General features: G+C 49.5%; 1 protein-coding gene across 1 annotated transcript; it reads left to right on the plus strand.

Moving 5' to 3' along the window:
• The first annotated feature begins 5,185 nt into the window (after nt 1–5,185).
• Nucleotides 5,186–10,127, plus strand: LOC124653714 (beta-galactosidase 12-like). Its single transcript, XM_047192779.1, has 18 exons — nt 5,186–5,470; nt 5,546–5,658; nt 5,801–5,867; nt 5,961–6,053; nt 6,143–6,286; nt 6,470–6,561; nt 7,080–7,185; nt 7,290–7,374; nt 7,475–7,593; nt 7,712–7,879; nt 7,971–8,152; nt 8,275–8,384; nt 8,493–8,602; nt 8,714–8,821; nt 8,935–9,036; nt 9,127–9,272; nt 9,361–9,706; nt 9,815–10,127. The coding sequence occupies exons 1-18, from the start codon at nt 5,186–5,188 to the stop codon at nt 9,944–9,946; spliced, it is 2,508 nt and encodes an 835-aa protein (XP_047048735.1). The 3' UTR covers nt 9,947–10,127.
• Nucleotides 10,128–11,615: the final 1,488 nt, after the last annotated feature.

The raw sequence follows: 11,615 nt of genomic DNA on the forward strand, positions 1-11,615 counted from the left end.
CTACACCATGAAATTCAGTGGTGCTGTGTTTGAGCTGTTCCTTAGTAAGGTTCATCCGCTCCAGAGTCTCCAGGTACATGATGTTCAGGCTGGCTCCGCCGTCCATGAGGCACTTGGAGAAGTCATACCCGTCGATGCGGGGACTTACAACCAAAGCGTAGCACTCTTTCGGAATGACAGTAGGATGATCCTTCCTATCAAACGTACACGGAGTTTCCGACCACCTGACATACTGCGGCACAGCGGGAACTGTGGCGTTCAGGATCCGGAGAGCTGATTTGCTTGCACGGACTGTTGGGGTTCCGAGGAAGGTGTGGTACGCACCCACGCTCTTTTTGTCGAAGGGGTTGGGTTTAGCTGCGGATCCACCTTTGGGATCCGGCGAAGCATCATCCTCGTCCATCGCCTCAGAACTGTCTTCCTCCTTGTCCTTGTTCTTGCCCTTGCCTCCTTTGCCGCGTGGGCGGTGCTTCCGGGCTCGCTTGTATCCTGCTTCCGGGTCAGATTTAAGATCATTGACCCACTTGCAGTTGCGTTTGGTGTGAGTGGACTTCCCTGTAGCCGGATCCAGATGTGCCAGGCAAGGCATGTCTCTGTACTCTTCATAAGTTTGGGGGCGCGGGTTCCGGCAGCGGTGACCTCATCGCCACGCTGCTGGCCCCTTCCGGATCCGCCTCCGCGGCCGCGGCCTCTTGCGCCTCCTTGGCCTCCGCGCTGGAAGGCCATGGCGATCAAGTCGGATCCGCCACTCCTTTGGTCATCAGGGGGATTTTTCCGCTTGGTGCCGCTGCTGCTACCGTTATCACGGTTCTTCTTTTGCTGATGCGGGGAATTGCTCGTAGCTGCTAGATCTCCGCTCGCGTCGTCATCGGCGGCAGTATGATCGCTGGCGATGGTGATCATGTCATCCAAAGTCAGTTTGTTTGCATTGACCAAGCAGGTTAGCTTGTGCCGCAGCAGTCCTCCTCTCTGCAACCCACCAATAAAGGCGTGCATTGCTGTATGGTTATCAACGTTCTCGCACTCGTTCTTGGTTTGCAACCATCGGGTGAGGAAGCTCCTTGATGTTTCACCCTTCTTCTGGATACATGCCTGTAGGTCGCTTGTCGTGACAGGTCTCTTGTAGGTGCCCCTGAAGTGCTTCTCGAAGGCGTTCTTCAGATCAAACCAACAAAAGATGGAGTTCTTCTCGAGGTCACTGAGCCAGATCCGGGCTAGACCTACAAGGTACAACTGGAGCATGCGGCAGGCGATGTTAGGGTTTCCACCGGCGATGGTTACTGCATTGTAGTAATCCTCTATCCAGGTGTCCGGCCTTTCGGTGCCATCATAATGCTTCAGGTTTCTGGGTAGCTTGAGGTTCATCCTTGGCTTTGGTTCCTCTCGAATCATCCTGCCAAAGCACTTTGGGCCGATGTAATCAGTTTTGTATTCATTGAGGCGTTCCCGGGCATCGCGTGGGCCGCCATCCGGGGTTTTTGATCGGGAGCGGGATCTCCGGCCACCGCCTCCGCCTCCCCCTCCTCCACTTGGTGGTGGTGAAGGAAACCTGCGAGGGGGCCTGTAAGATTTTTTGCTTCCGCCATCGGATTCCCTGCGATCTTCCCGTGGCTCGCTCCGGCTCCGGTGGCTACCTTCACATTGGTGATAGTCTCCTCCATCGTTCCGGCTTCGGCGGGGCTCCGGCTCACGTTCCACGTTCCGACTCCTCCTGGGCTCAGGCTCGCGATCATTGTTCTGGCTCCTTCTGGGCTCAGGCTCGCGACCGTTGTTCTGGTTCCGACGGGGTTCCGGCGTACGCTCCCTGGTTCTCGGCGGCGGCATGTTGTCGCGGATATTGATTCCACCGGCCCCATGGGGCCTAGTGTTTCCGGCTGGACTACGGCGGCGAGGAGGTGGGGGACGCGGGTACCCGTTAGGCGGAGGTGACGGGTTCCGGTACTTGTTCCTACCAGCGTACATTGCATCCTTTCCCTTTTTCGGATCTGACGGAGGCGTCTTTGATGGTACGGGGATCGGATTTGGGTGTTCCCTTGCTTTTCTTCTGCGCTCCGTGGATCCGGTGCGCGATTCATCATCGGGATGGCGATTGACGTGGGCGTCCTTCTGCGCGGTAGATACACAGTGATCCGGATTGGATTCCAACCCGCGCGAAGTATCTGCCTTACTCTGCTGCTGCATTGCTGAAGCGACGAGCTTGCAGACGTAGTTGATATCAATCTCCTCGTCCTTCTTTTTCAGGAGCTCCGCAGCCTTCTTCATGTTATCCTTTGGAGTTGCGAGCGGCTGCTGCTCTGCAGGGGTTGCGAAGTTGATCCTGCGGGGAGGGATGGCTTCTCGAACGATTCTATCAGCCTCCGCCTGTGCATAGGTCATTTTCACCTCCCACTCTTTTCTCATCTGCTTGACGTGTGCAAGTGATTCGGTGATTTCACGATCCTGTCTTTCAAAGTGATCCATCAAGTTTGCAGCTTCTCTCCTCTCATCCAATATCGCAGCTGCGGTATTGGTGCACTTCTTGGCGGTGGCCATCATCTCCTTTCTCGTGGCCTCTAAAGCCTCCGGATCTGCGGCGTCGCCAGGGGTTATGGGTTTGTTGAGGACATCAGACTGCGCGACTAAATCCATGCGTGCTTGTGATACGTCTCCGACGTATCGATAATTTCTTATGTTCCATGCCATATTATTGATGATACCTACATGTTTTATGCACACTTTATGTCATATTCGTGCATTTTCTGGAACTAACCTATTAACAAGATGCCGAAGAGCCAATTGCTCGTTTTCACGCTCGTTTTTGGTTTCAGAAATCCTAGTAACGAAATATTCTCGGAATTGGACGAAATCAAGACCCAGGGTCCTATTTTGCCACGAACCTTCCAGAAGACCGAAAGGGATACGAAGTGGGGCGACGAGGCGCCGCCACCATAGGGCCGCGCAGCCAGAGGGGGCCCGCGCCGCCCTATGGTGTGGGCCCCTCGTCAGCCCTCCGACTCCGCCCTTCCGCCTACTTAAAGCCTCCGTCGCGAAACCCCGATGCGAAGAACCACGATACGGAAAACCTTCCAGAGACGCCGCCGCCGCCAATCCCATCTCGGGGGATTCTGGAGATCTCCTCCGGCACCCTGCCGGAGAGGGGATTCATCTCCCGGAGGACTCTTCACCGCCATGGTCGCCTCCGGAGTGATGAGTGAGTAGTTCACCCCTGGACTATGGGTCCATAGCAGTAGCTAGATGGTTGTCTTCTCCTCATTGTGCTTCATTGTTGGATCTTGTGAGCTGCCTAACATGATCAAGATCATCTATCCGTAATACTCTATGTTGTGTTTGTCGGGATCCGATGGATAGAGAATACCATGTTATGTTAATTATCAAGTTATTACATATGTGTTGTTTATGATCTTGCATGCTCTCCGTTATTAGTAGAGGCTCGGCCAAGTTTTTGCTCTTAACTCTAAGAGGGAGTATTTATGCTCGATAGTGGGTTCATGCCCGCATTGACACCGGGACGAGTGATGATGACTTAATACCTGGAAGGGGTTCGGACGATAACCTGAAGGTGGACTTTTTAGGCATAGATGCAGTTGGATGGCGGTCTATGTACTTTGTCGTAATGCCCAATTAAATCTCACTATACTTATCATGACATGTATGTGCATTGTTATGCCCTCTCTATTTGTCAATTGCCCGATTGTAATTTGTTCACCCAACATGCTTTTATCTTATGGGAGAGACACCTCTAGTGAACTGTGGACCCCGGTCCATTCTTTTAATACTGAAATACAAATCTGCTGTAATACTTGTTTTACTGTTTTCTCTGCAAACAATCATCTTCCACAATATACGGTTAATCCTTTGTTACAACAAGCCGGTGAGATTGACAACCTCACTGTTTCGTTGGGGCAAAGTACTTTGGTTGTGTTGTGCAGGTTCCACGTTGGCGCCGGAATCTCTGGTGTTGCGCCGCGCTACATCCCGCCGCCATCAACCTTCAACGTGCTTCTTGGCTCCTCCTGGTTCGATAAACCTTGGTTTCTTTCTGAGGGGAAACTTGCTGCTGTGCGCATCATACCTTCCTCTTGGGGTTCCCAACGAACGTGTGAAATACACGCCATCAGCTTGCGCGACTAAATCCATTGGGCGGAGAGTTCTCGGGACGGTGGTACGCGATTTATCCAGCTTCGTACCACCTGCACGATGGCAAGGCCTACTGCTGCTTGTCTGGAATTATCTGGGCGCTTTCGCGTTGTTACAATGAGTTGTGGTTGTGCCTCTAGGGCTCCCGGGATCCGGCTTATGAAGGCGCACGGATCTAGGGTTTACATGGAGAGTCCTAGCCGGAATACAAGTTGCCTAACTACGGTACAATGTCTTGCCGTGTACGTCAAGGATCCGCCTTCCATCAGGGCCGTGCATGATCCAGATACTTCATGGGCCTTCACGGATCCGGCCTCCTTCGTAGGTCGGTTGGGATCCGTCTTCCTGTTCCTGAGCTGGACTTCATCCTTCACGATCTACAGCAACTGGGCCGCCCGATGGGCCACATGCCGCATCACCGTCTATGGGCCACCCGGGCTTGCCGGATCTAGGCACTGCCGTTGATATACCCATAAAGTATACCCACAACACTATACCTGGCCATGTGTCGAGCCGGGCCAAGAAAAGCCTGACGCTGAAAAATCAAGCCCAAACCTAGCCCGACCCGGCCAAATACCCACAAAGCCCATCGGTCCGTTGAGTTGTGGGCCAGGCCGTAGTGTTAAATGCGGTTATCGGGCTACCCAGACCCAGCCTGGCCCCGCTGTCGGGCCAATATTTTCAGGTCCAGGCCCGGGTTTTTTTGGGCCGGGCTGCCCATGGCCACCCTGTTACAAAAACCTGAAAAGATGAAATATTATATACCCCCCAAAAAAAGGACGGGGAGCAAAGAAAACATTGCAAAACCGGTCCTTCGCGCTGTAGCTCCGCAGAACAGGTCGTGAGGCTCCCGCCGCGTTCCCCGCCCCCGCAGCCACTCGCCACCGCTCGCCACCACCGGCAATGCCGCGCGGCCGCTCCCGCGCAACGCCCATCCGCCCCACGCCCTTCAAAGCGCCGCCCTCCTCCCCCGACCCCTCGCTAGTGCCGCCCGCCACACCCGTTGCCCCCTCTCCCCTCGCCCCCTTCCTTCACCGCGCTGGCCCACATGACCGCCGCCGCCGCGGTGCTCCTGCTGGCCGCCGCCGCGCTCCTCGCGGGCGCGGCGTCGGGGTCCAAGTGGACCTTCACTAAGAAGGGAAGCGTCGTCACCTACGACGAGCGCTCCCTGCTCATCGACGGCAGGAGGGACCTCTTCTTCTCCGGCGCCATCCACTACCCGCGGAGCCCGCCCGAGATGTGGCCCAAGCTCCTCAAGATCGCCAAGGAAGGCGGCCTCAACTGCATCGAGACCTACACCTTCTGGAACGCCCACGAGCCCGAGCCTGGCAAGGTAACAAACACCCTCCATTCACCATTGCAATAGACAGATGCAAATCCAGCTCACTGCGTTTTGGTCACAATGCAGTACAACTTCGAAGGCCGCAACGACATGATCAAGTTCCTCAAGCTCATCCAGGACAACAACATGTACGCCGTCATACGCATCGGGCCCTTCATCCAGGCAGAATGGAACCACGGGTCCGTTAACCGCGCCAAAATCTGTTCCGTTTATTTATTATAATGCAGCAAATAAGCCAATCTTGTGGCCTCTGCAATCCTGATGTATATGCTCAGCTCATCTGATTGCACCTTCTATGCTCTTTGTTCGTTTTCCCCTCAGTGGCTTGCCTTACTGGCTTAGGGAGATTCCGCACATAATATTCCGCGCCAACAACGAGCCATACAAGGTAACCAGTCACGCGATTGCGAGCCTGGTAGTATCTGCACATTTTGTGTCAGGAGTTTTAAACAGACAGATGACGTTCGTGTTTCTGATGCAGAGAGAAATGGAGAAGTTTGTGAGATTCATAGTGCAGAAGTTGAAGGATGCGGATATGTTTGCGTCTCAAGGAGGACCCGTCATCCTAGCCCAGGTCAGTTAAACTCTACCCTGTATGGTGTCATTTATCTACATGCTGTTTTTGGCATTGCCGGTGATTCATGCGCCGTGCAAATTTCACAGATCGAGAATGAGTATGGGAATATTAAAAAGGATCATATAACAGATGGCGACAAGTACCTCGAGTGGGCTGCTCAAATGGCTCTTAGCACCAACACTGGAGTCCCGTGGATAATGTGCAAGCAAACTTCGGCTCCTGGTGAAGTGGTAACTCTTTTACTAAATACGTGGTGAAACCTTAAGATCTTGTAAAAGTTGAACCGTCTTTTGTGAAATTCTTGCGCACGAAACACACTCTAAACTTGAACATCTCCTCTGAGAGAGAATGTTTTATCCAGAGTGTATTGTTGTTTTGCCTCAATCGCTTAATATATGCCCCGCTCTCACTAGATTCCTACTTGCAACGGAAGGCACTGTGGGGACACATGGACACTGCGTGACAAAAATAAACCTCGCCTTTGGACTGAGAATTGGACTGCACAGTAAGTTCAAGTTATTCATACTCAACATTCTACTTGTTTTCTAAAGCTGACATGGCGCTGTAATACTTTTGTGGCCAACTTATGATCATCCAAACATGTTAACCTATATCTTGTTTGTGATTACCATTATAATGATGTGTGCATTATGCAAATTATGTGAAACATACTTCCCTTATGATGAAATTGTCATAGTGTGATATCTTGTGTGTGATTACCTAAAATATCCGCAGTATATTTCCCTTATAATGATATTACCATCCCGTTAATCTTGTTGTACTCCCTCTGTCTCGAAACGGTGTCTCAACTTTGCTAGATTTGTATGCATCTACACTAAAACTCATTTAGAATCTAGATGCATGCATATCTAGACAAACTTGAGACATCATTATCGGGACGGAGGGAGTAATTGAACGTGGGTTAAAAAAACATTTGTGTTATGGCTTTAGCAAAGACAATTTTATCTGCCATCAATTGATTTGTCGACATTAATATTAAAAGTAATTCCTTGCAATACACAGGTTCAGAGCATTTGGTGATCAATTAGCTGTACGTTCAGCTGAGGACATTGCATATGCTGTGTTACGTTTTTTTGCCAAAGGTGGGACATTGGTAAACTACTACATGGTATGTTTGTACAGGTGCATTTTTGCAAATATATACATTCACAAAGTTAACAGAGAAGATACTAGAATTTCTGATGGAATTGCATGTTAACTTGTTTTGAACAGTATTATGGTGGAACAAATTTTGGGAGGACAGGTGCTTCCTATGTTTTGACTGGATATTATGATGAAGGTCCCCTTGATGAATACGGTTAGATTGGCTCAACTGTATATTTCTACTTTTCCCCAATTCCATCTCTTGCTTCTATTGTCTCTAATGATCATGTTACTGGGTCAATGTACTTATCCAGGTATGCAGAAGGAGCCCAAATTTGGGCATCTCAGGGACTTGCACAATATAATCAGGTCATACCAGAAAGCTTTCCTTGAGGGGAAACAATCATTCGAGCTATTGGCTCATGGGTATGAGGTTGGGAACAACTGCTTCCATCATTTTTGTGCAGAAATACTTGAGATGTTTCATTTGAAAGTGTTTTGTAATTGAAGAGCATCTTCTTCTGGGCTTGATTAGTTTCTTGCACCTGCAGGCACATAACTTCGAGTTGCCTGAGGAAAAATTGTGCTTGGCTTTCATCTCCAACAACAATACAGGGGAGGATGGAACTGTGAATTTCCGAGGTGAGAAGTACTACATACCGAGCCGCTCCGTCTCCATCCTTGCAGACTGCAAGCATGTGGTGTACAACACAAAGAGAGTATGTGCACTGAATACACTCGCTGCAAATTAGTACGGACCTAGCTTCAGTGCATGCCTTCCTGACTTGTGCTATGCGTATGTTATGCTAGGTGTTTGTTCAACACAGTGAAAGGTCATTCCACACAGCAGACCCGTCGACCAAGAACAGTGTTTGGGAGATGTACTCAGAGCCGATTCCGAGGTATAAGCAAACTAATCTCAGGACAAAGGAACCCATGGAGCAGTATAACCTGACCAAGGACAATAGTGACTATTTGTGGTACACCACAAGGTGCTGTTTCTTTCATCACACCTTCATTTCAGCTCATTATTATGAACATTTATTCTGTATTTTTCTCACATGTAGCAAAATGCTGAATTCACCTTTTGTGTTTGTTTACAACATCGATGCAGCTTTCGCTTGGAGGCAGACGACCTGCCGTTTAGGGGTGACATCCGTCCTGTGGTTCAGGTCAAAAGCAGTGCACATGCATTGATGGGATTTGTCAATTATGCCTTCGCAGGTAACATGGGCCAACTATGTAACAGTCTTGCGTATCCAAAAGCCGATACCAATTTCAAGCACTAACAATTGTACTAAAAAAGAGGCTTCATAACCACCATCTGTGCAGGGAGTGCTCGTGGAAGCAAGAAAGACAAGGGCTTCATGTTCGAAAAGCCCATTGATCTAAAAATAGGTGTCAACCATCTTGCACTGCTATCATCATCCATGGGAATGAAGGTAATATCTGACTGTTTCGGGTCCTAACTGTCTGGGTGATGGATGCACACAATTTATGATGGAATGTTGACCTGTTATAGTTCTGTTTACACATTTTTCTGTTGTTTGCAGGACAGTGGTGGCGAACTTGTTGAATTAAAGGGTGGCATTCAGGATTGCAGAATACAGGGTCTCAATACTGGGACATTGGATTTGCAAGTCAATGGCTGGGGCCATAAGGTACAGGCTATTGCACTTAAGATTTGAGAAAATTATACGCCATTCATTTGCTCTTCAAGACATAATGCACTGATATACTAAGAAATGAGCACCTCGTTTCTTGTTCTAAACAGGTCAAACTGGACGGTGAGGAGAAGGAGATTTACACGGAGAAAGGCATGGGGGCTGTTAAGTGGAAGCCTCTCGAGAATGGACATGCTGTCTCCTGGTACAAGGTAACCTGGCCAACGAAAAGGAACTTCAGACATTCATTCCCTTCAATCTTTGTTTACAACTCTCATTGTCACCGTTCACTGTCATGTTAGAGATACTTTGACGAGCCAGACGGAGAGGACCCAGTTGTTCTTGACATGACTTCTATGAGCAAGGGTATGATCTTCGTGAACGGCGAAGGCATGGGTCGCTACTGGACCTCATTCAGAACTATTGCCGGAGTACCTTCCCAGGCACTGTAAGAAAGTTCAGCGCTGCTGAAAGACACATTCCACTCTTGGCCTACAGTGAATTTGCACCCTTGAACTTATTATATTTTCCTTCAGGTACCATATTCCACGGCCATTCTTGAAATCTAAGAACAACCTCTTGGTTGTATTTGAGGAGGAGATTGGCAAGCCAGATGGCATCCTCATCCAGACAGTGAGGAGAGATGACATATGCGTGCACATCTCGGAACACAACCCTGCACAGATCAAGACGTGGGACACTGATGGAGGCCAGATCAAGCTCATAGCTGAAGACCACAGCACCCGGGGCATCTTGACCTGCCCCCCGAAGAAGAAGATCCAGGAGGTCGTCTTTGCCAGCTTCGGCAACCCGGATGGCACGTGCGGCAACTTCACTGCAGGCACCTGTCACACTCCCAATGCAAAGGATATCGTGGCGAAGGTACACACATTCCTGTCGATAACATGTACCATCTGTAACACTAGCGTGGACCATGTTTTGGTTGTTTTTGCGTATGATTGGTGATTAATCTCTGGACTATATGAACAGGAATGCATCGGCAAAAAGTCGTGTGTGCTGCCAGTGGACCACAGGGTGTTCGGTGCAGACATCAACTGCCCCACGACGACAGCCACGCTGGCGGTGCAAGTGAGGTGCCACAATAAGGGTGATTCAGAATAAAAAGGAAGATCAGCACCTTCTCTGAACTCCTGCTTCTTCATCTTGTTTGGTTTGGAACTCCATCGATGCACTTTGTGCCTGTTGTGATTATAATTCCGCTGAGGCGTGTATACTCAGGATCGTGGGAGTTGGCACACAAATGTGAAGAAAACTACTGAGTGCTGATCGGTTCGAGGATGTATTTTCCCTTCCCCCTCTGTTTCTTCTTTTGTTGCTGTTCTGTGCTGTTTCATATTAACCATCACAGTAGGTGCTGAATAATCATAACCGATAGTTTAGTCGACTCCAGATCTGGTGCAAAAGAAATCGTTGAGCTGACCGAATGGATAGAATAATTCAATGGATATGTCATGTATATGTTTTATATGTTCGTGGGGTGTCCCCAAGCCTTGAGCTAATTGATTTGTAGGTCTCATCTTAAGAAGAAACTAGGTAAATGACATGTTTATATTGCCGAATTTCTGATGCAACTGTACTGGATTACATTTTTATTATATGTTGTACCAGGAAGGTGTTGTATTTGTTAAACAATTGTAATGCATATAAAATTTTCTCTCAAGAATCAAGGGGACACGTTCCTTTAGTTTTTTGAGAAAGAATCATGGGGACAAGTTTTTTTCTTTGTTTTCAGAAAGAATCAAGGGGACAAGTTGCTCACCTATACGAGTGCCTCGAAATGAGCTAGAAGTTTACGCTACTCCCTCTATGCCGAAATATAGTGCGCATTAGTTTTTTTTTTAAGTGAAACAGTAAATTTTGACCAAATTTATACAAAAAATATCAACATCCAGACTATCAAACCACATGAAAGGTATACATTCGGTACTCTAGATATTCGGTATTCTAGATATAGATAATTTACTCAATAAACTTGGTTAAAGTTAGTACAATTTAAAACTAATGCGCATTATATTATGGCAAGGAGGGAGTACCATTTAGAAGAGCCACTGATCTTGTAATAGGCTTACAGACAGGTGTGTCTTCAAATATTCAATGGAAGCTATAAGTTCATCTCCAACACGGCGACCCATCTAGTTCACGTGCCTAAATTGGTCGTCACGTACAAGAATCATGGCCCAACGCAACGACACATATGGGCGTCTATCCGCGTGGTGACCCGATGATGTGGCCTGACATCCACGTCCTACATGGTTAGCACCTGAACCACGTCATCATGTTCTGGTGCCGCCCGTCCCCACATTCAGGATCGTGTGCCGGAACGAGATCTAGCGCCGCCGCATGCTCCTCTCGCCGGACCTCCTCGACGACCCCGCGTACGCCAAGGACTCCCGATATTTCGACCTCTAGTTCGTCATGGAGCACGACCTTCGCCGGACCTCCTTGACCACACGTTCTTCGAGTCGCGGGAGGTGATGCGCGCGCCCATGTTCTGCTGCCAGTGCCACTGCTCCAGTGAAGGGGGAGGAGGATGAGGTCTTCTGCGCGTCCCTGCCACCACCAGAAGCGGGGGAGGACGAGGAGCATGCCTTAGAGGAGCATGTCCACCTCGTCGAGGCACTCCGCTTCCACGCTCTCGAGGCAGTGGCTCATGCGGCCTTCTTTTCGTATGACAAGGGCGCAAGAGGAGGCCACACGGCAGGCTGCCCTGCGAGAGGAGGCCAAGCGGCAGGCGGTGACCCAGCGGGCGGAGGAGGAGCACGTAGTGAGA

This window comes from Lolium rigidum, chromosome 5 (assembly GCF_022539505.1).
Source record: "Lolium rigidum isolate FL_2022 chromosome 5, APGP_CSIRO_Lrig_0.1, whole genome shotgun sequence".
NCBI classification, from domain to species: Eukaryota; Viridiplantae; Streptophyta; class Magnoliopsida; order Poales; family Poaceae; genus Lolium; species Lolium rigidum.

Excerpts from the sequence above, each read along its gene's own strand:
- LOC124653714 (XM_047192779.1), top strand. The coding sequence starts at position 5,186 with ATGACCGCCGCCGCCGCGGTGCTCCTGCTGGCCGCCGCCGCGCTCCTC. Across the intron at positions 7,186-7,289 it reads CATTGGTAAACTACTACATG|TATTATGGTGGAACAAATTT; the intron begins GTATGTTTGTAC and ends TGTTTTGAACAG. Across the intron at positions 7,375-7,474 it reads AGGTCCCCTTGATGAATACG|GTATGCAGAAGGAGCCCAAA; the intron begins GTTAGATTGGCT and ends GTACTTATCCAG.